The 24,368-nt window shown below is 38.7% G+C and overlaps 1 protein-coding gene across 1 annotated transcript; it reads left to right on the top strand.

Moving 5' to 3' along the window:
* Positions 1–3,815: 3,815 nt before the first annotated feature.
* LOC117721941 (disintegrin and metalloproteinase domain-containing protein 26A-like) lies at positions 3,816–8,434 on the top strand. The gene is made up of 2 exons (XM_034520827.1): positions 3,816–3,972; positions 5,776–8,434. The coding sequence occupies exon 2, from the start codon at positions 5,942–5,944 to the stop codon at positions 8,378–8,380; it is 2,439 nt and encodes an 812-aa protein (XP_034376718.1). The 5' UTR covers positions 3,816–3,972; positions 5,776–5,941; the 3' UTR covers positions 8,381–8,434.
* Positions 8,435–24,368: the final 15,934 nt, after the last annotated feature.

Below are 24,368 nucleotides of genomic sequence, written 5' to 3'. Positions count from 1 at the left end.
CCCTAGCCCAAAGTCAAAGTCTTGCCAAATGCCTACTTCTTTGTTCTAATCCAATGTCAAATTCCTGCCAAGTTTCTAGAAGCAGCCCCAAAAGCTCTCCACACTTTGCACACAGACAATAGTAGATAGATAAAAGAGAGCACAATGTTCCAGTACTCAGGAAACCATCAGATTTTCTGGACTCCACATCTTCCAGACAATGAATTTCTTCTATTTAGTGCTACTGTCCAATTATTTTACCTTGTGATACTATCATAGAAATTACCAAAGAGTGAAAACACCAGGTCATTTATGTTTAAAAACAAAGTGTTGTAACATCTAAATCAACAAAATTTGAAAATATAAACTAGAGCATAGTGCAGCAGAAGGGTCACCAGGGAGCTGTCCTGTAAGCCTTTAATCTCAGGAACTGAGGAGGCAGAGTCAGGCAAATTTCTGAGTTTCAGGCCAGACATGTCTACAGAGTGAGTACTGAGACAGACTTCCATATTTCTCATAGAAGTGGATGTTATAATTTTGTGTTTAACAATCTATGTCTCATTTACAATACACACTGAGGTTAGCTGTCTAGCAAAGAATGAGGGAGTAATAGAAGATATTCCCAGAAAAAATTATAGAGAGAATATAGAATTATTAAGGAATAAAGACAAAATTAGAGCAGGATGATTAATAGTGATGGATGCTGGAAGGACTGCATAAGGCAGAAATCTAAGGAGGAATAACTAATAGTAAAGAAGTTAGGAAATCCATAAAAGCAGGGGCATGGGCATATGTGTATATATACATATACATACACATACCATACACACACGCATACACATACACATACCATACACACACACATACACATACCATACAGACACGCATACACACACACACACACACACACACACACACACACACACATATATATATATATATATATATATATATATATATATATACATACAGAGAGAGAGAGACAGACAGACAGACAGACAGAGGAAGGAAGGAAAGAAAGAAAAAGAAACGAATAAAGTAATTTTAAAATATATAGTATATGTAAATATTACAAATAAATCTATTATAAATATATTTTAATGGAGTAATAATTATAAAGGGGGAGATTATGCCACAACTCACACAATCTAATAAAACCACCAGTACCTAAAACGGATTGCATCTTTGTGACCTGTTTCCTGAAATCATCTTCAATCACTACAGGATATTACTACTGCTGTTGGATATGAGCTACAAGTAATGATGAGAAATTATTGATGTTGATAACACATACATATAGCATATAACATGGAAAAATCTAGATGATAGTAAACTCGAGATTTGAACCTTCAGGCAAGTTTTCATCTGTATCTTTAAAATGCCATATTTCCTTCCAGAATAAAGATGATAATAATCTTACCCAGATATAATATAGTTGTGCCAAGCTGTAGTAATAGACTGCCTATAAGATGGTCATGGATTCAATAGTGAAAATCGTGGTAAGAATGTTCAGAGGCTCACCAATCTCATTCTGATTGGATTTAAGTTAAACCTTGTGATACAGAACCTATATTTCTATTGTTTATGTTTAGACTAACTAAATCTTATGTTCTAGGAGGATACCTATTTTTCCACTAAATGAATATTACAATAAAATGATTTCTAATGGCATATTGCTATACCCATAGACCAGACTGTTACTCAGCTCTCATCAAAAAAGTTTCTTCAAGCAATGGATTGTGAATGACACAGAGACCACACTGAACAATACACAGAAAGGAAGAGACCTTGGGGTGTTCAGCAAAAATATAACGTCTTTATCAAAACTCTCCTCTCAACACTCAGAGATTCTTGTGAAAAAGGAAATGTAAAGATTCTATGAGCCAGAGAAAATGAATGGTTAAGGAAACAGCATTGTAAATACATAACAAGTCAGACACAGGTATTAACTCACACAGAAATATTGAAAAAAATTACCTGTTCAAAATCAACCTATACAGCATCACAACAAGAAGGAAAGTAGACACAAGTTTCACCAACAGATAAACATGATCAAACTATAGTATGAAAAACATGCTTCAAATATGTCTTAAAAGTTTCACTCCACATTAGAAAGCTATATGCAATTCATAAAATAATACTTAAAGGAAAAATTGGCTTTCTTCAATAGAGTGAAACTATGTATTCTAAACTGACTCAATCATTTGAAGGCAGACATAATGATCACACATAATTGGCCAGCACTAAATGGAATCCAGGTTTTTCAGTGTCTTCTTGCTGCTGTTGTTACTGTTGTTGTTGTTGTTGTTGTTGTTGTTGTTGTTGTTGTTGTTGTATTTCTAGTTGTTTTGCTTTGTTTTAAGACAGAGAGTAAACACACAGTTGGGTGAGTTAGAATGGTGAGATGGATCTGATATGAATTCCTGGATGGGAAGGAATGTATTAAAATATAAAATACAAATTTCCCATAGAAAAAAACCATGGCAGGTTCAATGAAGCACACTGGCAAGCCATCAAGCATCCAGGCTTTAGCAATATTAAGCAGCACATAAGCAAATACCCACAATTTTCTAATCAACCTATAAAATGCACTAGTTCCAGATTGATGTTTTCTCATTTATCAGCTAGCCCACTGCAAAAGAAATCCACACCTATGCTGGTACTCACACCTCCTATTCCAAATTCATCCCATACATGAGCTTGAAAAACAGTTGTATGACATAGACAATGCATCTACATGTGCAGGTATTCCATGTCTGGGGTATTCACTGATCTGAAATGATAACACTATTGGCAGATGTTGGGGGCTGACTTTTAGCAGAAAGAGGCTATCAGCTTTGCAGCCATCTTGAGCCATATACCCTGACATGAGACTTGTATTACAATAGCCTACAACAGCTGAGCACACTTTGATAACATCTTGCTTTGGATACCCAGGACTTTCCTTGGGTGTGTGAGATTAAAGGTATGTGAGATTAAAGGTATGTGAGATTAAAGGTGTGTGACTTAAGAGTGTGACTTAGAGATCAGATTTAGAGACAAGACCTAAGGGCATGATTAAAGGTGTGACTTAGTGGCATGGCTTAGAAGTGAGACATATAAAAGGCAGAGGCAGACTGCAGAGAATCAGACACTAGACAGAGAATCAGACACAAAATCAGAGAAGCAGAGAATAGGAGACACTTTAGAGAGAATCTTTAGAGAGTACAGCTTGGAAGGAGACTATTTAGAGACTCTCAACTAGGAACTAGGAACTAGGAACTAGGAACTAGGAACTAGGAACTCCAGACTTGGGACTTGGACTAGGAAGAGAAACTGAAGAATAAATGGGATCGAATCACACTCTCTCTGGTCTCCATTCTTCCAGTACATCCTCACTCTCTCTTACTGAACCCTGACCTGCGGACCAGAGCGGGAGTGTGGGCCGGAATACAGTGGCCTCCCCAAATGTGGGGCAGCCCGGGCCTCAACATTTTGCTCCGGTCACAACAGGCAGACAGTAGGTTTCTTAAGAATATACTTTAAAGGAATTGGAATTACTTTCCATAATTTGAAGTGCTTTGAGTATTCCTTATTATGGTCAATACTAAATAAAATGGAACGGTGATAATAAAATGAACAAAATAGAGAGTTCTCATCGTTTGACAGTATATGAGGAAAAATATAAGTTTGGAAATGAGATTTGCATATAGAGGAGACACTGGAATATAGAATATGAGGAGAAAGAAGTTAGACTTACTGATATGAAAGAGGAAACCAAATAACTTTGGTTGATGTGGTAGAGGAACCTCATCAGTTGACAGGTTCTGAGGAAGGAAAGGCTCCTGTTGCTAGGCACATGAATCTAGAACTTACTCCATGAGAGACAATTGAAGGACTTATATTCTCTTGTGCAGTCACAACCACCCACCCTTGTTCCTGAGATAGGATGTAAAAATATTTTGTGAGCAAGACAATAACAAGAAAAGAAGATGGGCATCACTTTATCTGATGGTAAGCCTTTAGAATATTCAGTAACAAACAGAAACACAAATAATTAGTAGGTGAACACATACAGACCTCAATATCTTGCAATTTGTTCATGTTTGGGGATGGTGTTTATTTTCTTTAGATATTTCCATTCTCTCCTATTTTGTTATGGTGACTTTAAGGTTTTTAGTTTGATTCACTATATACTAAATTATTAGAGATTTGGGGTGGTAAATGGCTAGCTATAAGTAAATTTGATGAAGTTGTGGGGAAAAGGGCAAGATAAAATCTGATATCTGAGAGCCAAATCAAATCTAGGTTGAAATAGTTGTACCAAATTATGGATTTAAAAAATGTATCTTTTATGTAAACTTGTGGATGTTGACATCATTTTGTAGAGTAATGAGTGACTGAGCATGTCCAATAATTTAAGTATTGTTTTAACCAATCTATTACTATACTTTAAGTCATTAATTTTGACATACATTTTTGCTACAGTGCCAACAATGCTGTGTTATTAATGAATAATTCTTTCCCTTATACTAGAAATATACTTTCTATAACAATTATTAAATCAAAACCAAAGTATTTTTGGATAGTCATCAGCATGTCAGAGTTTTAGTCAGTGTTTCATTATAATGTCACTAAATGTCTTTTTACTATTTTTTTAGACTTTTAGCACTGTATATGTTAGTGTATCTTGTTTCTTAATTATTTTTTCAAAATAGTAATACACTAAGATACCAGACAAGAGAGAGAGAGGAAGAGAGGGAGAGAAAGAGAGAGAGAGAGAGAGAGAGAGAGAGAGAGAGAGAGAGAGTTCAGTAAAATGAATGTTGCAAAAGCACACAAACATGAGAAGGAATTCCCAAAACCTATGGAAATGCTTTGTTACTTGTTTGTGCTTGCAACGCCAGTCACGAGAGAAAGAAACATGCAGATGTCTAAGGCTTGCTGGTGAGCCACTCATCCTTCTTTAGAGAGCAGCATGCCAGTGACTACCTCAGTGCTGAGAACTAAGGGGAATGATGGCCTGGGAATGAGATACAAAACATACAACAGGCTTCTCTAAACACAGACAGACACAAACACATATATACTAAGAAACATATACACACATGCTTATGTACATATCACATTCTCATATAAGCACACAAAAACAATAAATGAATGAAATACTAAATTTTAGTAGTAATTGCACAAAAGAGATGTATAGCTTCTGAAGACTCACCAGCCAGGATGAACTGTGACCAATACACATATATCAAGATGCACATGAGGTTCATGCTAACACTGTAGTACACACTCACATACAGCAATATTAAAACAAACATTTGAAAAGAATGAAAAAAATTTTCTGCTGAGAGAAGTTCCTGACTACCACAACAATGATAAGAATAAGACAGAAAGGAACAGTAAAATGTCCTCAGGGAGCAGCAGATTGATAGAGAAAGATGACAATTCAAATGCCTACTTATATGAAAGCAATGACATTCTTAATATTCAGCTAAAGAAATCTACAGGTCCTATTGAAGAAAGGGGGAAATTTGAACATTCTGATACAATGTGTAAATAAGGCCAATTTATTAAAAATTTTTATTGTGTTATTAAGAGGTAAGAGTGTTTTAGAAACACATATATGTATGTATATGTATATATACATAGGTGTATACTACAACTTTAATGAAAAATAGAAACTCATTGTTGAAACATCTTGGAACAAAGACTAATTGATTTTAACCCATTCTCTGCAGTTATGTCATCAACCTTACCTTGACCATGATTTACCAATTGCCATGTTTGCCCTTATTTACCTGTTTCTTTCAGTCCTGCTCCTCTAATGACTCAACTCTGTCAGAAGACACGCCATTAAAGACAGTCCTGCCTGCAACAGACAAAGTGAGGACTGGGAGAGCAAGGATTTGTCAAGCCCCTCCTTTGTCTCTAATAGGATATAGTGACTGTGGATAAGGCCCTGGTCCGTGAAAGAAACATGTTCCTTAAGTTCTGCCTGTGGAAGATGTTCTTCCTCTCTGCATGGTCACCAACTGGACATGCTAAGTACAGTAGTAGCCTTCCAGAAGTGGTGATACCCTTGAGGGTGAAGGTCACTGGCAGAAATAATATTTCCCCAGGTTGGCTGTCCTATAGCCTGCACATTGAGGGACAGAGACACATAATCACTATGAAACCCAAGAAATACTTGATATCCAGAAACTTCTTATTACTCACTTATAGTGACCAAGGTGATCTCCTTGAAGAACAGCCTTTTGTGCAGAATGACTGCTACTACCATGGCTATGTGGATGAAGACCCAGAATCCCTGGTCATCGTTAACACCTGTTTTGGGAGTTTGCAAGGCATACTAGAGATAAATGGCACAACTTATGAGATCATGCCCAAGAGCTCAACTTCAACATTTGAACATCTGGCTTACAAAATGGACAGTGAGGAGCCAGAATCAATTCGCATGAGATGCGGGTTAACCGAAGAGGAAATAGCACGACAAATGAAGCTTCAAGAAAGAGATGCCTCAACACTTTTGCAAATAGTCCCATATGATTATTCGTGGACTCATCACAGGTTTATTGACTATTTTGTAGTTATTGACCATAAACACTATATTCATAGAAATAACAATATCACAACTTGTATTCAAGAAACTTTGCAAATAGTCAATGGATTAAATGGTTTATATCTTCAAATAGGCATAGACGTGGTTTTAACCAAACTTGAAGTGTGGAGCCAAAGAAATCTTATCAATGTAGAACAACGGATTCATAAGGTCCTAAGTGATTTCTGCATTTGGAAAATAGCCTCGATTAGCAATCAAATTAGATATGATGTCATACACCTTGTGGTCAGACATGATTATGTTACAACTTTAGGGATAGCTTATTTACTTACCATTTGTTTTACTAATAATTGTGGAGTTAACAGTTATGTGTCTGATAAAACTTTTGACATTTCATACATTATAGCACATGAGATGGGTCATAGCTTGGGTTTGGAGCATGATAAAAAGGAATGTTATTGTGGGAGAGGAAAACAATGCATAATGAATGAATATAAATCAGATTACCCCAAATTCAGCAATTGTAGTTTTGAATATCTTTATTCATTTCTTTATCTAAGACCATGCTTATACGATACACCAGAAACACTAGAAACACTAGTAACAACAAACCTGACCAAGTGTGGAAATAACTTGGTTGAGGAAGGAGAGCAGTGTGATTGTGGGAGCTCTGAATCCTGTTCAACAGATCCATGCTGTAGTGAGGGCTGTTTTCTCAAACCTGGTGCTCAATGTGCTTCTGGGCTTTGTTGTCAAGATTGCCAGTTTCTTCAAACAGGCACCATGTGCAGAAAAGAGAAAAATGAGTGTGACCTTCCAGAGTGGTGCAATGGAACTTCAGCTGAGTGTCCAGCAGATGTGTATAAAGAAGACGGAAGCCCTTGCTCGTGTGGTTATTGCTATAAGATGGAGTGTCATCAACATGATGAACAGTGTCGGAAGATTTTTGGCAAAGGAAGTCAAAGTGCAAGTGGAATTTGCTACATGGAAATAAACACACTGGGTGACCGTTTTGGTAACTGTGGTATTGATACCTATAAATACAGAGTATGTGAACTCGCTGATGTACTCTGTGGGCGAATTCAGTGTGAGAATGTGACAGAACTTCCCCAAAGGAGAAACCATGAAACGTTGCATTCCACTCACTTCAGTAATATCACCTGCTGGACTATAGACTATCATTTTGGGATAACCATAGATGACACTGGAGCAGTGAACGATGGCACAGCTTGTGCTCCACAGCATTTATGTATTGACAGAAAGTGTGTCCACCAGTCGATTCTGTCAAGTAACTGTTCAAAAACTTTTTGCCATATGCATGGACTCTGCAACAATAAACACCACTGCCATTGTGATGTCACATGGGAACCCCCAGACTGTCGACAACGTGGCAATGGAGGTAGTATAGACAGTGGACCAGCTCCTGTGCATCGAGGACCAGCTCCTCTGCCTAGTGGACCAGCTCCTGTGCCTTGTAGACCACTTCCTGTGATTAGTAGACCAGCTCCTGTGCCAAGTTCACCAGCTCCTGTGCCTAGTAAACCAGCCCCTGTGCCAAGTAGACCAGATCCTGTGCCAAGTAGACCAGCTCCTGTGCCTAGTAGACCAGATCCTGTGCCAAGTAGACCACCTCCTGTGCCTAGTAGACCAGCTCCTGTGCCAAGTAGACAAGCTCCTATGCATAGTAAGCCATCTCCTGTGCCTTTATCTTCTTTTAATTGGAGTGTGTTCTTCATAGCTTTTTCAGTTATGTGTGTGCTTGGCTTAATTTCTTTGTACATCCTTTTTGAATTAAGGATATTACCTCTAAAAAAAGTTGTGCCAAACACAGAATCTGGTGATAAACATCTTACCTAAATAACTGAATTTAAGGTCTACAAACTTGCAAAACCTGAAGAAGATACCACACATAAAAAAATAAATAAAAATAAAAAATTTTACTATAAAACTTCCTTCATGTATTTCTGAAGACTTTTTAACAAGTGTCTTTTTCTGTCTGTCTCTCTGTCTCTCTTTCTTCTCCCTACTCTCTCTGTCTCTCTGTCTCTCTCTCACTTTCTCTCTCTCTCTCTCTCTCTCTCTCTCTCTCTCTCTCTCTCTCTCTCTCTCTCTCTCTCTCTCTCTCTCTCTCTGTGTGTGTGTGTGTGTGTGTGTGTGTAATCCCAGGCAAGAAGTTCTGAATACTCAACCTTATCTTAGGATCAAATGTATTCACCAACAAATAAAAGGTAATCCTACACGTTCATAATTTCCTTTATTCAACTTTTTACCTGATAATAATAGAGTTGATGTCTGTCTTCCATAAACATGAGGCGAATCCTCGGGACTCTGTATGTGTTTCTTTGCATTTGGTATCTCTCAGCTTGAAAGCCCTTCTCCCTTTTCATTCTCTTTTGTCACAATAAGAGAGAGAGCCTCCAATCCCATTTCCTCATGGCAGTTCTTTGTCTACTAAAATTTGGTTCTAGAAGAGCCAGCATGAGTTTGGAAACCTGAGAGAACAGTATGAGGTTTCTGTTTTGGTTGCTGTAGTCTTAGCTTTTAAATGCTTCTCAGGCATTCAACATTCATCTGAGGAGAGATTTCTGTTTAGATCTGTAGTCCATTTTTTAATTGGGTTATTTGGATTGTATGTGTCTTAACTTATTGAGTTCTTTATGTGTTTTGGAGTTTAACCCTCTGTCTACTGTAGGCTGAGTAAAGATCTTTTCCAAATCTCTTGACTCTCATTTTGGTCATATTGATAGTGTCCTTTGACTTACAGAAGCTTTTCAGTTTCATGAGGTTCTGTTTACTTATTTTTGATCTTTTTACAATGAGATTTATTTACTTATTCCCTTTACAACCCACTATCAGCCATGCTCCCTTGTCATTGCCTCCTCATACATGATATCCTCCAAATATGCCTTCCCCTTCTGTTTTGAGAAAAGGAAACCCTGTTCTGGGTGTCAAACACCCACACACATCACACTACACACAGCCTTTCCCACTGATGCTAGAAACAGATGTTCATTTACTGGTACAGGATCCACAGGCAGATAGTTCCTTCAACAACCTCAGGTACAGCACTTGATCTGGTTGTTTGGGGGACCTGAAATGCCTGAAATTCATTTTGTTCAGGAAGTTGTCTTCTGTACTGATGAATTCAAGGCTATTCTCCATTAACTGTTCTATTAAACTTAGTGTATCTAGTTTTATGTTGAAGTCTTGGATCCACTTGGACTTTATTTTTGTCCTGTATGATAGATATGGATCTATTTGCATTCTTCTACACAGATAGCCACATAGACCAGCAGCATTTGTTGAAGATGCTCTATCTTTTCCATTCGGTGACTATGGCTTCCTTGTCAAAAATTAAGTGGCAAGAGGTGGGTAGGTTGATCTCAGTGTCCTTTATTAGATTCCGTTGATCAACCTGTTTCTGTAGCAAAATCATGCAGTTTTTATTACTATTTCCCTGTAGTAAAGATTGAAGTCAGGGATGTGGATACCGCCACAAATTCTTTCTTTCCTTTTTTTTTTTTAGCCAGTGGTTTTATTTTTTTGCATATTTTATTTACATTCAGATGCCATCCCCTTTCCCCATTTCCCCTCCCTAGAAAACCCCTATCCCAAACACCCTTCTACTTTTTGCTTTTATACATTTTTTTTAATGTCAACCAAAGGCTTTATAAGTTAGGTATTGCTCAATATCAATCAGAAGTATAACCTAATACCCAATGTAGATATACCAACTATCTTTGACTGGCGGAGACATGTGAACAGCTGCCTCTATATCTGCCCTCCCCCCCCCGTCTCTCTCTCTCTCTCATCACCTAGCTCCTCCTCTCCATATCCTTCTCCTCTCCTTACTCCTCCTCTCTGTACTACTCTCACCTTAGCTCTACCTACATATCACCCTTCATGTTAAAATAAAACTTTTCTCTCAAAATACAGATAGAGCATAACTATACTAATTTATGTCAGTAAGGTGCAAGATAGACCTAATACCCAGTCCATCATTTTGGTGACTAAGCAGAACCTCTGTCATCTCTCCTAAATAAAAAACTTAGTTCTGAACCTGGCTTTTTTTCTTGGCTTTAGAATGAATGTCAACCGATAACCATCCTCTCAAATCTTTTCTCTGAAAGTAAATAGCAAGGATTGGCTATGGGACTATAAATTTTCAACCCCATCAGAAATCCAGAATGACTGAGTTAACTGAGATTATTGGAAGCACAAAGCATAGCTTCTAAAACAGCCAATTTATAGAGACCGCTGAGTACCTGGACAGTCCCTATACTACAGAATGTTGGAGCATCTGATCTTCAGCCTTCTGGCCCAGGATCATCTGACAGACCTAGTGATGCAGAATTATTAAGGGCTGATTACTCTGTCTTGGCAGATATAATCAGTCGACTATTCTGCAAGTGTGTCCTTTTCTGGACAGTATTTTTTCTGTACATGGAAAGAGGCAATTCTTGCCTAGTGGCTGTCTCCCCACAACTGGAGTAACTCCAAAGATGCTCTATTTCTTCTTAGAATCCAAGACAGGAAGCTGTCAGGAGCAGACAGGTCTCTAATAAAAATGAACATTAATACAGAAATGTTTGTAACGTCAATTCTGTGGATTTCTGATGTTTTGAAAACCAACTATCCATGTAAGGCTATCTGGACTGTTGTCTGTTAACTCCTCTCAGCTATTTCTAAATAAAATATAGAAAACACCCTAACAGTAAACGCAAAGCCATGAATTTCCTATAGGCCCTTAACTCACAGTCTAACCATCTCAAATAAGTTACAAAAGTTAAAGAAGGACTGGGTCTAAGACTTGTATTCCTAAATGTGTTATACAGGCACAATTCCTATGATAGTAACAATACTCATCTCATTTTTATATTGATAAAAAGCTCATACCAATAAAACCGTTAAATTTGAAATCAAAGTAAATTTTGTACCATTTAAGAAATTATAACTTCATTTTAATAATAATTACACATATCTCTACTAGTAGGTGATGGTTATGCAATAAATCCTAGCTAATCCTCCCTGATCCACCAAAACCACTACTTTTCCCTAGAAAAACAGCCCAATATTAACCACCTCAGTCCTCAAGCCCAGGGAATAGGGGCTCCGACTCTTCATTAACTTCTTCAAGCTGATTATGGGAGTTGAGATATTAGAAGAGGGGTTGGGGGAAGAATAAATTGATAAGCCTCTGACACTAGGTCTTCACTGCATCCGGCTGGAATTCCAGGACATCAGAGGTTAGAGCAGGTGTGCTCAGCTTGCCTGATGAGTAGATATACCAAGGCTATGTATTCGGCAATATACAACTCTCAAAACAAATTTTAATATCAAGATAATTGTTTGTTTGAATCCTGGAATCTAGTCTTCTGGCAATCTGCCTCTATCATGTCTAATCCATATAATTCTGGGCGTTTCTATGCAGGTGTGCTCTCCTCATCCTCCCATTTTCGCCTCCCTGCTCTCAAATTCCTCAACACTAGGGAATCCAAACTTTCAGGCACCAAGGCCCTCTACTTCCACTGATGCCTAGCCCCTTACCCCATTACCCCCCTCCATTTACTACAAGGGTGTGCTCCCAAAATCCTCTAATTCCCACCTCCCTGCTCTTGAAATTCCCCAACACTAGGGAATCTAAACTTTCAGGTACCAAGGCTGTCCACTTCCAATGATGTCTGGAAAGGCCACCCTCAACTACCTATACAGGTGGAGCCATGAGTCCCTCCTTTTGTTTTCTCAGGCTGGAGATTTTAGAATGGCTACTCCAGCTTGTTTCTCAGGACCATTTGCTTGAAAAATTATTTTCCAGCCTTTTACTCTAAGGTAGAGTCTGTCTTTATATTGAGGTGGGTTTCCTGTATGCAGCAAAATGCTGGGTCCCGTTTATGTATCCAGTCCATTAGCCTATGTTTTTTAATTTGGGAATTGAGTCCATTGATGTTAAGAGATATTAAGGAACAGTGATTGTTGTCTCCTGTTATTTTTGTTATTAGAGGTGAAGTTATTGTTTTGTGGCTATCTTCTTTTGGATTTGTTGGAAGAGGGTTACTTTCTTGCTCTTTCTAGGGTATAATTTCCCTTTGTATTGGAGCTTTCCTGCTACTATCCTTTGTAATGCTACATTTGTGGAAAGATATTGTGTAAATTTGGTTTTGTTGTGGAATATCTTGATTTCTCCATCTATGGCAATTGAGAGTTTTGCTGGGTATAATAGCCTGGGTTGGCATTTGTGTTCTCATAGGGTCTGTATGACATCTGTCCAGCATCATCTAGCTTTTATACTATCTGGTGAGAAGTCTGGTGTAATTCTGATAGGTCTGCCTTTATATGTTACTTGGCCTTTCTCCCTTACTGCATTTAATATTCTTTCTTTGTTTTGTGCACTTGGTGTTTTGATTATTATGTGACAGGAGGTATTTCTTTTCTGGTCTAGTCTATTTGGTATTCTATAAGCTTCTTGTATGTTTATGGGCATCTCATTCTTTAGATTAGGGAAGTTTTCTTCTTTAATTTTGTTGAAGATATTTACTGGCCCTTTAAGTTGGGAATCTTCACTCTCATCTATACCTATTATCCTTAGGTTTGGTCTTCTCATTGTGTCCTGAATTTCCTGGATGTTTTGTGTTAAGGACTTTTTGCATTTTGCATTTTCTTTGACAGTTATGTCAATATTTTCTATGGTATCTTCTGCACCTGAGATTCTCTCTTCTATTTCTTGTATTCTGTTGGTGATGCTTGTGTCTATGACACCTGATTTCTTTCCTAGGTTTTCTATCTCCAGGGTAGTCTCCCTTTGTGATTTCTTGATTGTTTCTACTTCCATTTTTATGTCCTGGATGGTTTTGTTCAATTCCTTCACCTGTTTGTTTGTGTTCTCTTGTAAGTCTTTAAGGGATTTTTGTGTTTCCTCTTTAAGGGCTTCTACGTGTTTACCTGTGTTCTCCTCAAATTCTTTGAGAGTGTTATTTATGTCCATTTTGAAGGCCTTTATCATCATTATTAGAAGTGATTTGTAAATCTGAATCTTGCTTTCCTAGTGATATGGGGAATTCAGGACTTTCTTGTGTGGGAGAACTAGGTTCTAATGATGCCAAGTACCCTGGGTTACTGATGCTTATGTTCTTGTACTTGCCTTTTGCCATCTGTATCTCCTTAGTGCTACCTGCCCTGTCCCTGATTGGAGCCTGTCTTTCCTATTATCTTGGTTGTATCAGAACTTTGTGGGGTGGGTATAACTACTGGGGTAAGCGCTGGGGTCCAAAATCTGCTCAGTGCTCAAACTCAAACAGGATACTGCCTGAGTTAGAGCACCTGGGATCCCTGCTTCCTCTGGGTTCTTGGAGATTGGTGGCAGAGGTGCCACCCAAGATCTGCTTAGTACTCTGGCCCAGACCGGAAGGAACCAGTGTTCCAGACCAGGAGTGACTTCCTGGGTCCTTGTGGGTCCCAGTTACTCCCTGTTTGGGGAGGGCTTTGCTGTCTGCTTACCTAAGATACTGCTCAAGCTCAGACAGTATACTGCCTGAGTTAGAGTGCATGGGATCCCCACTTCCTCTGGGTTCTTTGAGATTGGGGGCAGAGCTGCCACCCAAGATCTGCTCAGTGCTCTGGCCCAGATCGGAAGGACCACAAATTCTTTCATTGTTCAATATTGTCTTAGCTATCCTGGGTTGGATGGTTGTTTGCATATAGAGTTAAAAAATGATTATGCAGGCTCTGTAAATTATTATACTGAAATTTTGGTGACAGTTGCATTAAATCTGTAGATCGGTTTTGGTAAGACAGCCATTTTCACACTATTTGTCGAACTGATACATGCACATGGGTCTTTGCATCTGCTCATATCATCTTCAGTTTCTTTCTACAAAGACTTGAAGTTCTTGTCATACAGCTCTTTCACTTGCTTGGTTAGAGTTACATTAAAGTATAATATTTGAGGCTCTTTTGAAAGATATTGTTTCATAATACAATATCTTAATATTGTATTTATAATATTATAATACAATTTCATAATACAATCCCAGATCATCGGAACCACTCCCTAAATCAGTCTGTAATATTCTGGCAATAGCAATGTAACTACAGGTGTAATAAAACTTCACAGGGAATTCTAGGGACCTATATTATTTTAGGATCCTATAATTTTCAAGATTACAAATAAAGAAGTCCTGACATATACATACTTTGATAATTTTTGGTATTTGGTTTATTTTTAATAGAATTGGTATCTCTGGTCCATAAACAAAGACAATACCCACTGATCATCTGCATACACTTTCACTGGGCTTCTCAATTACAAAACATGTTACCCTTACCACTGTGATTTATCACTAATAGAAAGGGAGACCACAAATTCCATTTGTATTCTTCAGCCACAACTAGTAGAATCTGCACATAGAGGAGCCTGATTTAGCCTTGAAAATGGGCATGGCAACTGTTTGAATGAAATTCTTTTCAATGCTGATTTGTCACAGTCTGACCTAGGTGGCATTTGCCAGCTTCACTCTGGGTTTAATTAGCATGTAAACTGAGCTGTTCTCCAAGAATCTGCACTGAAAGCCACAGAGACCCACAACTGCTCAGGAACAATCTATGTGATTTTTGTCGATTCATGATTGTGAGATATCTAGAAAAATTCAGAGGATTTATCACCAATATTATTAAACTCTTTCCTAAGGGACTTCTAGATTCTTAAGTCTGAATCTATATGATATATTCTAAAGCGTCCCCTCATCATTCGCTTTGATCTGTCCTCCCAGTGGACAGAGCTACTCAACATAGTTATCCTCTCTTAGTTATTTCAGGGATGTGTCTTCTAATTTGGGAAGGGGAAGTGAGCTGAGTGACAGAGGGTGTCCTATGTCACAGCTGATAACTCTGATGATCTCAGAGTTTTATCCTAGCTTTTTAAAGTCATGTGGACATGATTTTAAGCTTAAGTAGAATTTTATCTCAGTCTCTGTCAATAGAAAACAAAAGGACTTTCAACTTAGGGCTGTAACATCTTTACTTAGACATTGGGTTTAAGAGCAAGATACTGGAGCTTGTATAGCACATTGTGAAATGAATTTAGTCATTAAGACCCATATGCTTGAAGAACATAACTGACCCCTAAGTAAGTCACCAACTTGAGGTACTCAGGCATAGGTGCATGCATATTTCTATGCAGGTATCAATGATGAATAAACATAGACACTTGATAAAATACATATACATATAAACATGCATAAATGATGTCTCGAACATTTCAAATTTTATAATGTATACAATAATATTAGCAAATCAGCTGACCTTTGAAACTAAAATGCTAATGCCAATTAAACTTGTAAATAGCAATTAGAAAATAAGCAGGTATTTCAAATGCAGAGAGCCAGTTTGCAATAAGAAAAACTGCATGTGAGCAGAAGATACAGTCGCCTCAGTCAGAGAGGAGGACCTCCATCTCTCCAGTGCCTACAGGAGACTATCCTTGCAGTTTAGGAATATGGAGACCTTAAGTCCTTATTATTGGATCCTGTATTGCACTATCTGCTTTAGACTTTCATTGATACATAATTGTACATATTTGCTTGGTCAAATGTGAAATCCCATGCTCATCTTTATTGAAAGTGAACACATCAGGTTGTTTAGCATCTAGATCACCTCAAATATGTACCATTTCTTTGTGATAAAAGTATTCAAAGCTGCATTCCTCTAAGTCTAGTGACAAGTGTGACTGAGGATATATAGTGGCAGGAATTCTTATGTCATAGATGAATCTTCAATTTTGTCAAAGGACTTTTCTGTGCCTTAATGAGACAATCAGGAGATTCTGGTTCTTTAGTCTCTTTATGTTTTACAATGTTCATGACTTTCAGTTAAATCTGACTTAGAGTAGATAATGTATTGAAGTGTTTTTGCATTTTTATATGCAATACATGTATTGAAAACTTTGTGTCTATGTTTTTCAAAGGCATCAGTGTTTTATTTTCTTTGTGATTCAGTTGTCTTAGTTCTTTAGATCAGAATTTGGAAATGTCTCTTGTTTTCCAACATTACAGAACACAAAATTGGATCAGATGTTTCTGTTCTCCTGCCTTTTTATTTATTTTTGTTTTACTTTTTGTTTGTGTTTTTGTTTTGTTTTGATTTTTAGTTTTTTGTTTTGTATTTTATTGGATATTTCATTTACATTTCAGATGTTATCCCCTTCCCCATTGAACCCCGCCCCCGCACAGGAACACCCTATCCCATCCCCCCTTCATCTGCTTCTATGTGGATATGTGAATATATCAGAGGCAGACTTTTAAAACTTTTTAAAATCTTCATTCAAGTTCAGTAGGATGTTTACATCTGGAAATATATAAATTTCATTGAGTTGTTCCTGTTTCATGGAATCCAGAAATTAACGTATTCTTGCAAGTACATGAATTTCCTCAGTGCATGTTTTACTGTGAACTTTTTAAATTCCCTTATTATTAATTTGTATCCTTTTTCTTTTTCTTTTTGTTAGTTTTGCTAAAGTATTCTCAGTATTTTAATCTTATGAGACAATATTTCTTAATTGCCTGACTCTTTTACCTTTTCATTCCTTCTTCAGTAATTTCAGCCCTAATCATTATATTTTTCTATCTACATTGTTGTGGGTACTGATTGATGTGTTCTATTGTATTGAAATTTTATCATACAACTCTCTTTCCAAAATCTTTGCATTTTTCTATAGATAAAATTCTTGTTGCCCATTTTTTCTGTCTGTCTCTCTTTGATTATCTCTTCTTTCTCTCTCTCCTTCTCTCCCTCAAAAAATGAAAACAGAAAAAAATAAAGAAAACACATACTAAAACAAAATGCTCACAGAAAAGAGAAATCAGTGATTTTGACTTTTAAGCCTCTCAAGGTACCCTATACAGTTATTCATTTTAGACTTACCAAGTTTTGATGTAGGCAAATAATCCTATAAACTTTCCTTTAATGGCTGTTTTTCTTGTTTCTCAAATATTTGCATAAAATTCTTAATCCTTTTTTTTCCATTTAATTTGGAGTGTTACATTTCCTTCTTGATTTCTTCTTTTGATCAAAGTTGTTAGTATGTTGTCTAGTATCCATGACCTTGAGACCTTGAATAGTTTTTATCCTTTGTTTTGCTGTTGATATTCAGTTTCACCCATGATGGAGTACAGGGTATGATTTCAACCTGTGTACTGACAGGTGGTTTATTTTGGAGAAAGTCCTATGGGCTTCTGAGTAGAACATGAATTCTGTAATTCTTGGGTGGAATGATCTGTACTTGTCTGTTAACTTCCCTTTAATTCTGATGCACTTTACCTATGGAGTCTTATCTTTCCAGATGAGCTATCTATCTTGAGAATGGAATATTGAATCAGCTCAGTATAGTTAGTTGTCACAACTAATTATTATAATGGACAACAATCAATCTGTTGTTATAAATATCATTTCTTTTATGAAATTGGTTGCATGTTGCACATGCTTATGACTATAGTATTGCTGTTATTGGACTTGCTTGTAATGAATATTCTCTTTTGATTAGTTATGGTTTGATCTCAGAGGATGGTGCTTAAACTTAGTATTAAAAGTCTAGACTCTCTGACTATGGATGCAAGACAAAGTTGTAGACGATTGGTGAATGGGATCATCAGCATCAATTGGCCTCTCTACCAAAAGAGGGTTGTCAACAAGGTACAGGAGGTAGATGTGGAACACATAATCCTTAGTTAAGTGACGAGATTTCTTTGTTTCTTTGTTTGTTTGTTTTCCAGGTGAAAGCCCCTCTGACTGTGATAATATAAATTCACAAAAGATTTCATTTGCATTTTCATGGTGGCTGATACACATTTGAACACTGCTTAAAATATTTAATAGTCATTTAAATTTCTTATATTAAAGTTAACCATTACTTTAAATTTACCATTTAAATTTCTTATATTAAAGCAGACCAATACTCTTAACTCATTTAATTAGAGAGAATTTTTAAATTATTTCACATTTTTAAAAATATAAAAATTATCATTTTATTGGATATTCTTATTTATATTTTAGGTGTTATCCCCTTTCCCCATTTCCCCATTCCGCCGCCCCCCCCCAACCCCTATCCTCTCCACCCTTTTCCAGCTTCTATGAAGGTGTGCCCATACCCACCCACCGATCCACTCCCACCTACCTGCCCTTGCATTCCCTCACACTGGGTCATCCAGCATTCACTAAACCAAGGGCCTCCTCTCCCACTGATGCCCAATAAGGTCATCCTATGCTACATATAAGCCTGGAGCCATGGGTCCCTTCATGTGTGTTCCCAGGCTGGCTGTTTAGACCTTGGGAGCTCTAGTTGGTTGGTATTATTGCTCTCCCCATGAGGCCACAAACCCCTTCAATAACTTCAGCCCTCTCTAACTCCTCCAATGGGGACCTTGTGATCAGTTCAATTATTGGCTGCAAGCATCTGCCTCTGTAAATATCAGTCTCTGGCAGAGCCTCTCAGGAGACAGATATATCAAGCTCCATATTTCCTCCCATGAGTATTTTGTTACTCCTTCTAAGAAGGACCAAAGCACCCCCACTTTGTTCTTCCATCTTGAGCTTCCTGTGGTCTGAGAGTTGTATCTTGGGTATTTCAAGCTTTTGAGCTAATATCCACTTATCAGTGAGTACATAACATGTGTGTTCTTTTATGATTGGGTTACATTACTCAGGATACTTCCTAGTTCCATCCATTTTCCTAAAAATTTCATGAATTCACTGTTTTTAATAGGTGAGTAGCCATTGTGTAAATGGACCAGATTTTCTATATCTATTCCTCTGTTGAAGGACATCTGGGTTCTTTCCAGCTGCTGGCTATTTTAAATAAGGCTGCTATAAACATAGTGGGGCATGAATCCTTGTTATATGTTGGAGCATCTTTTGGGTGTATGCCCAGAAGTGGTTGAGCTGGGTCCTCAGTTAGTGCTCTGTCCAATTTTCTGAGGAACCTCCAGACTGATTTCCATAGTCTTTGTACCTACTTATAATCTCAACAAAAATGGAGAAGTGTTACTCTTTCTTCACATCCTTGCCAGCATCTGCTATCACCTGAGGTTTTGATCTTAGTAATTCTGACTGGTGTAAGGAAGAAGCTCAGTGTTGCTGTGATTCGCATCTCTCTGAAGACTAAGGATATTGAACATTTCCTTAGGTGCTGTTTGACCATTCGAGTTTCCTCAGGTGAGAATTCTTTGTTTAGCTCTGTAACCCATTTTTAATGAGGTTATTTGATTGTCTAGAGTCTAATTTCTTGAGTTCTTCCTATATATTTGATATTAGCCCTCTATCAAATTAGGATTGGTAAAAATCTTTTTTCCAATCTGTCGGTTGCCATTTTGTCCTTTTGACTGTGTCCTTTGTCTTACAGAAGCTTTGCAATTTTATGAGGTTCCATTTGTCATTTCTTGATTGTGCCGTTCCGACCACCCTGACCAGCAGGGAAGAAAGACTAGCACACCAGTTCCTTCCAGTGACAGTTTTACTCAGGAATGACTTTCAGTTACAGCATCAAGGGTGTGCCCCTGTGCTTCCCTCAAGTGCAGCTTAAGTAGCCTCCAGTGGACTGCCCATCAGCCCATACTACGTTCTGCTCCACCATAGGCTGATACCCATGAGGAGAGATCAGGCTACTGGCAAGCCCAGCCTCCTCACCAAATAAGGACTTGTTTACCCCAAGAGGGTTAAGGCAGTAGGCTCCACCTTTAGGGCACAGCAGAAGCTTTCCACATCTCCCCCCTTTTTATACAGAAGCAAGCATTGCTTGATCAAGCGGGCTCCATTTATTCCTTAGGAGCTCACGATCGAAAGCAAGCAGCTAAGACTAGAACACTCACTCTACTGGGTGCAGTGGGTCAAACCCACCAGGTGCAAGAGCTGAGGTCTACACAAACAGGTAGGACACCCATCCCATGTGAGGTGAGATCACAAGTCTCCAGGGGTACAAGGGCTGTCCAATCCTGAATATAAGGGGTTATAGAGAGTTACTGCTTCAAAGCCCTCAGTCAGCCAAGCTTGAGGTGAGACACCAGCCTCAATGGCTTGAAAGGCATGCACCACCAGGGCTCTCTCTCTCGTCTTTGAGATCTAGCCATACGACAGAGACAAAACAAGCAGAGCAGACAGACACCCACTAGGGCAACTGTTAACACTCCTATTCCCGCCCACTCCTTCAGATGATGAACTGCTTGCAGGATCCACAATGTCAAGCCATCTGCCAATGATAATGTGGCAGCTGTTTGATTATACATTAATATACAATCACTCTTATCACTAATATTCTTAATTACCTAAAAACACAAGGTTTCTCCTGACTTAATTCCTTTGCAAAAGGGAGACCACTTTGGTTGTGGGGGAATGGTACTATTGCCCTTAGAGTCCTTATCCAGCCAAACAGCTGTTTGATTATACAATTGAATGCAAACACTCTACTCACTTATACAACTAACTGCTAAAAAACAAAGGCTACCTAACAAATCTACACTTCTATTCTCACTTACTCCTAACTCACTATAAGGTAACTCCAAACTAGCATTACTGGCAAAAAAGCGGGGAAAAACTTGGGCATCATGTTGTATTGGCATTAGTCTCGGAAACACTGACAGGATCCTCCATCTTGTCTCCATCATCGTGGGTCTCGCCATCAGGAGAAGGAGAAGGAAAAAAAAAAACGGAGCATCTTCGTGCCATCCTCTCCGGCACCCAGATAGGGTCTTGTTGGTCCTGTGGGAACAAAAAAAAAAACACAACCCCTCGCCCACACCAACACTGAGTCTTGACCATGACATTTTCCTGTTAGAATATCAAACCCTTTTCTACTGGCTCAGGGTGAGTATGTCGATCAGCTGCAGATCGTCCTAAGAATGCTTCTGTGCTAGTATAGATGAGGAATGCCGAGACCACGCCTAGTAAGACGCCCACACCCAAGGAACCCAGGCTGTCATACAATGGATTGCCTGTTATGGAGGTAAGGCCCATGCAGGTAGCCGCGATTATCACTCCTAAAACAGCTGTAGCGTCCCCCAACAGAATGACATTTGTACTCGGATGATGTCTTTCCATAACATACTTATAAAATGACGTGCCCTTGGCCTGAGCGCTCCTGCGAAGTTCACTTATGGCAACAAGAAGTGTTGCTCCTTCAGACACCAAAGATCCTGCTAAAATACAATATGCCCATAGGAGGGATTCCATTGGTTGAGGATGAAGCAATCCCATGACTCCATGATACCAAGAGAGTCCTGCACCCATCATGAAAATACCAACACCACTAATCAATGAAGAAATATAACACATATTTGAAAAGCCATACGGGTGAGAAGAATCTGGTGTTTGAATAGACTTGCTGATGTCCAGTGCTAGCAAACCCTGGTTACAAGTATCAGATAATGAGTGTATAGCTTCTGAGAACATACTTGCTGAACCCATATAAATCCAGGCAAGACATTTAAAGAAGCAGTTTAAGCCACTAATGCAAATAGCAACCATAAAACATTGTGCTCTTAACTCCCTCCAGGCCTCAGGACAAAAACTCCTTCCTGAACCTCCAGTAGGATCGTTCTGAGGCGGCCAGGGCGGCCCTGGTGCAGTTGATTCTATTTCCAGTTTCGTTTCTATTTCTAGTTTCTCTAATTCACCCTCAGAGACTTCCTCCTCTTTTAGCTGTTCTAGTGCTTCAGTTGTTTTCTCTAGTGCTCTGCAGACTCCTCCCTTTTCTCTCTCTTTTGACTGTTTTGAGCTAGCATCTCTTTCACTTGCTCTAATGCTTCCGTTGTTGTCGCTTGAATGGCAGAAACACACTCCTCACTAGTCAAGCAGGTGCGAATAACCTTCCAGATCCCTCGCACCCCTGTCTTTCCCTTTTTGTCCTGCAGAGTACCCTCCTCCCATGCTCGGTCCAGATCCCTAATTTATCCCAGCAGGCTAATGACAGGTTTCCTGACACTGCAAACCACGGAGCCACCGCTTCTACCTCACTAAGAAATTGAGCCAAAGCTCGATCTTTAAATTTCAAGCCTTTACTATCAAGAAGCTCATGAAGAGCTACCTTCACTGGGAAGGATGGTGAGGTCCCCATTTTAGTGGTGACACTCGAGGCGTATCAAAACCACAGCTAAGAAAAAGATCCCTCTTGGCACGAGCTCAATCCTTCAGCCGTTATACTTTCACTTTTATTCGCCTCCTTCTGAGGGCCTTAACATATGCTGCCTCCTTCCTAGGACCTTGTCTGTTGATGGGCCCCACTTACCGGCCACTTTCCGATCGATCGCCCTGTCTGCCCCTGGTTCTGGAACTCCGGGAACTCACGCACTGACCAGCAGGGAAGAAAGACTAGCACACCAGTTCCTTCCAGCGACAGTTTTACTCAGGAATGACTTTCAGTTACAGCATAAAGGGTGTGCCTCCCCCCTCCACACACACCCCCCCCCAGTGCCTCCCTCAAGTGCAGCTTAAGTAGCCTCCAGTGGACTGCCCATCAGCCCATACTACTTTCCACTCCACCATAGGCTGATACCCATGAGGAGAGATCAGGCTACTGGCAAGCCCAGCCTCCTCACCAAATAAGGACTTGTTTACCCCCAAGAGGGTTAAGGCAGTAGGCTCCACCTTTAGGGCACAGCAGAAGCTTTCCACACTTGATCTTAGAGCATAAGCCATTGGTGTTCTGTTCACAACTTTTTTCCCTGTGTCCAGGTATTTGAGCCTTTCCCACTTTCTCTTCTATTAGTTTCAGTGTAACTAGTTTTATGTGGAGGTCCTTGATCCATATGGACTTGAGCTATGTACAAAAAGATAAGATTAGATGAATCAGTACCATTTGTTGAAAATGCTGTCTTTTTCTCCTCTGGATGGTTTTAGCTTCTTTTTCAAAGATCAAATGTCCATAGGTGTGTGGGTTCATTTCTGGGTCTTCAGTTCTATTCCATTGATCTTCCTGCCTGTCTCAGTACCAATACCATGCAGATTTTTATACTATTGCTTTGTAATATAGCTTGAGGTCAGGGATGGTGATTCCCCCAGAAGTTCTTTTATTGTTGAGAATAGTTTTTGCTCTCTTGGGTTTTTATTTATTCTAAATAAATTTTCAAATTGCTCTATAAAGAAAGGAATTAAAATTTTGATGGAGACTACATTGAATCTATAAATTGCTTTTGGCAAGATGGCCATTTTTGCTATATTAATACTGCCAATCCATGAGCATTGGAGCTCTTTCCATCTTCTGAGATCTTTGATTTCTTTCTTCAGTGACTTGAAGATCTTGTCATACAGATCTTTCACTTGCTTGGTTAGATTCACTCCAAGATATTTTATATTATTTGTGACTATTGTGAAGAGTGTCATTTCCCTAATTTCCAGCACAGCCTGTTAGCCTTTGGGTAGAAGAAGGCTATAGATTTTTTTTTTTTTTTTTTTGAGATAATTTTATACCCAGCCACTTTGATGAAGTTGTTTATCAGGTTTAGGAGTTCTCTGGTCGATGTTTTGGGGTCACTTATGTATACCATCTTATCATCTCCAAGTTGTAATATTTTGACTTCTTCCTTTCCAATTTGTAACCCTTTGACCTCCTTTTATTGCCTAATTACCCTGGCTAGTATTTCAAGTACTATACCAAATAGGTGGGCAGCCTTGTCTAGTCCTTGATTTTAGTGGGATTGCTTCAAGCTTCTCTCCATTTAGTTTGATGTTGACTGCTAGTTTGCTGTATGTTGCTTTTACTATGTTTAGGTATGGGTTTTGAATTCCTGATCTTTCTAAGACTTTTATCATGAAGGGATGTTGAATTTTGTCAAATGCTTTCTCAGCATCTAGTGACATGATTATGTGT

Source organism: Arvicanthis niloticus, chromosome 16, assembly GCF_011762505.2.
Source record: "Arvicanthis niloticus isolate mArvNil1 chromosome 16, mArvNil1.pat.X, whole genome shotgun sequence".
Taxonomy (NCBI): Eukaryota; Metazoa; Chordata; class Mammalia; order Rodentia; family Muridae; genus Arvicanthis; species Arvicanthis niloticus.
The sequence above is the reverse complement of the archived record's forward strand: the minus strand, read 5'-3'. Positions and strand labels throughout refer to the sequence as shown.

Bases quoted from the DNA above. Each gene is read 5' to 3' on its own strand.
- LOC117721941 (XM_034520827.1), top strand. From the start codon at position 5,942: ATGTTCCTTAAGTTCTGCCTGTGGAAGATGTTCTTCCTCTCTGCATGG.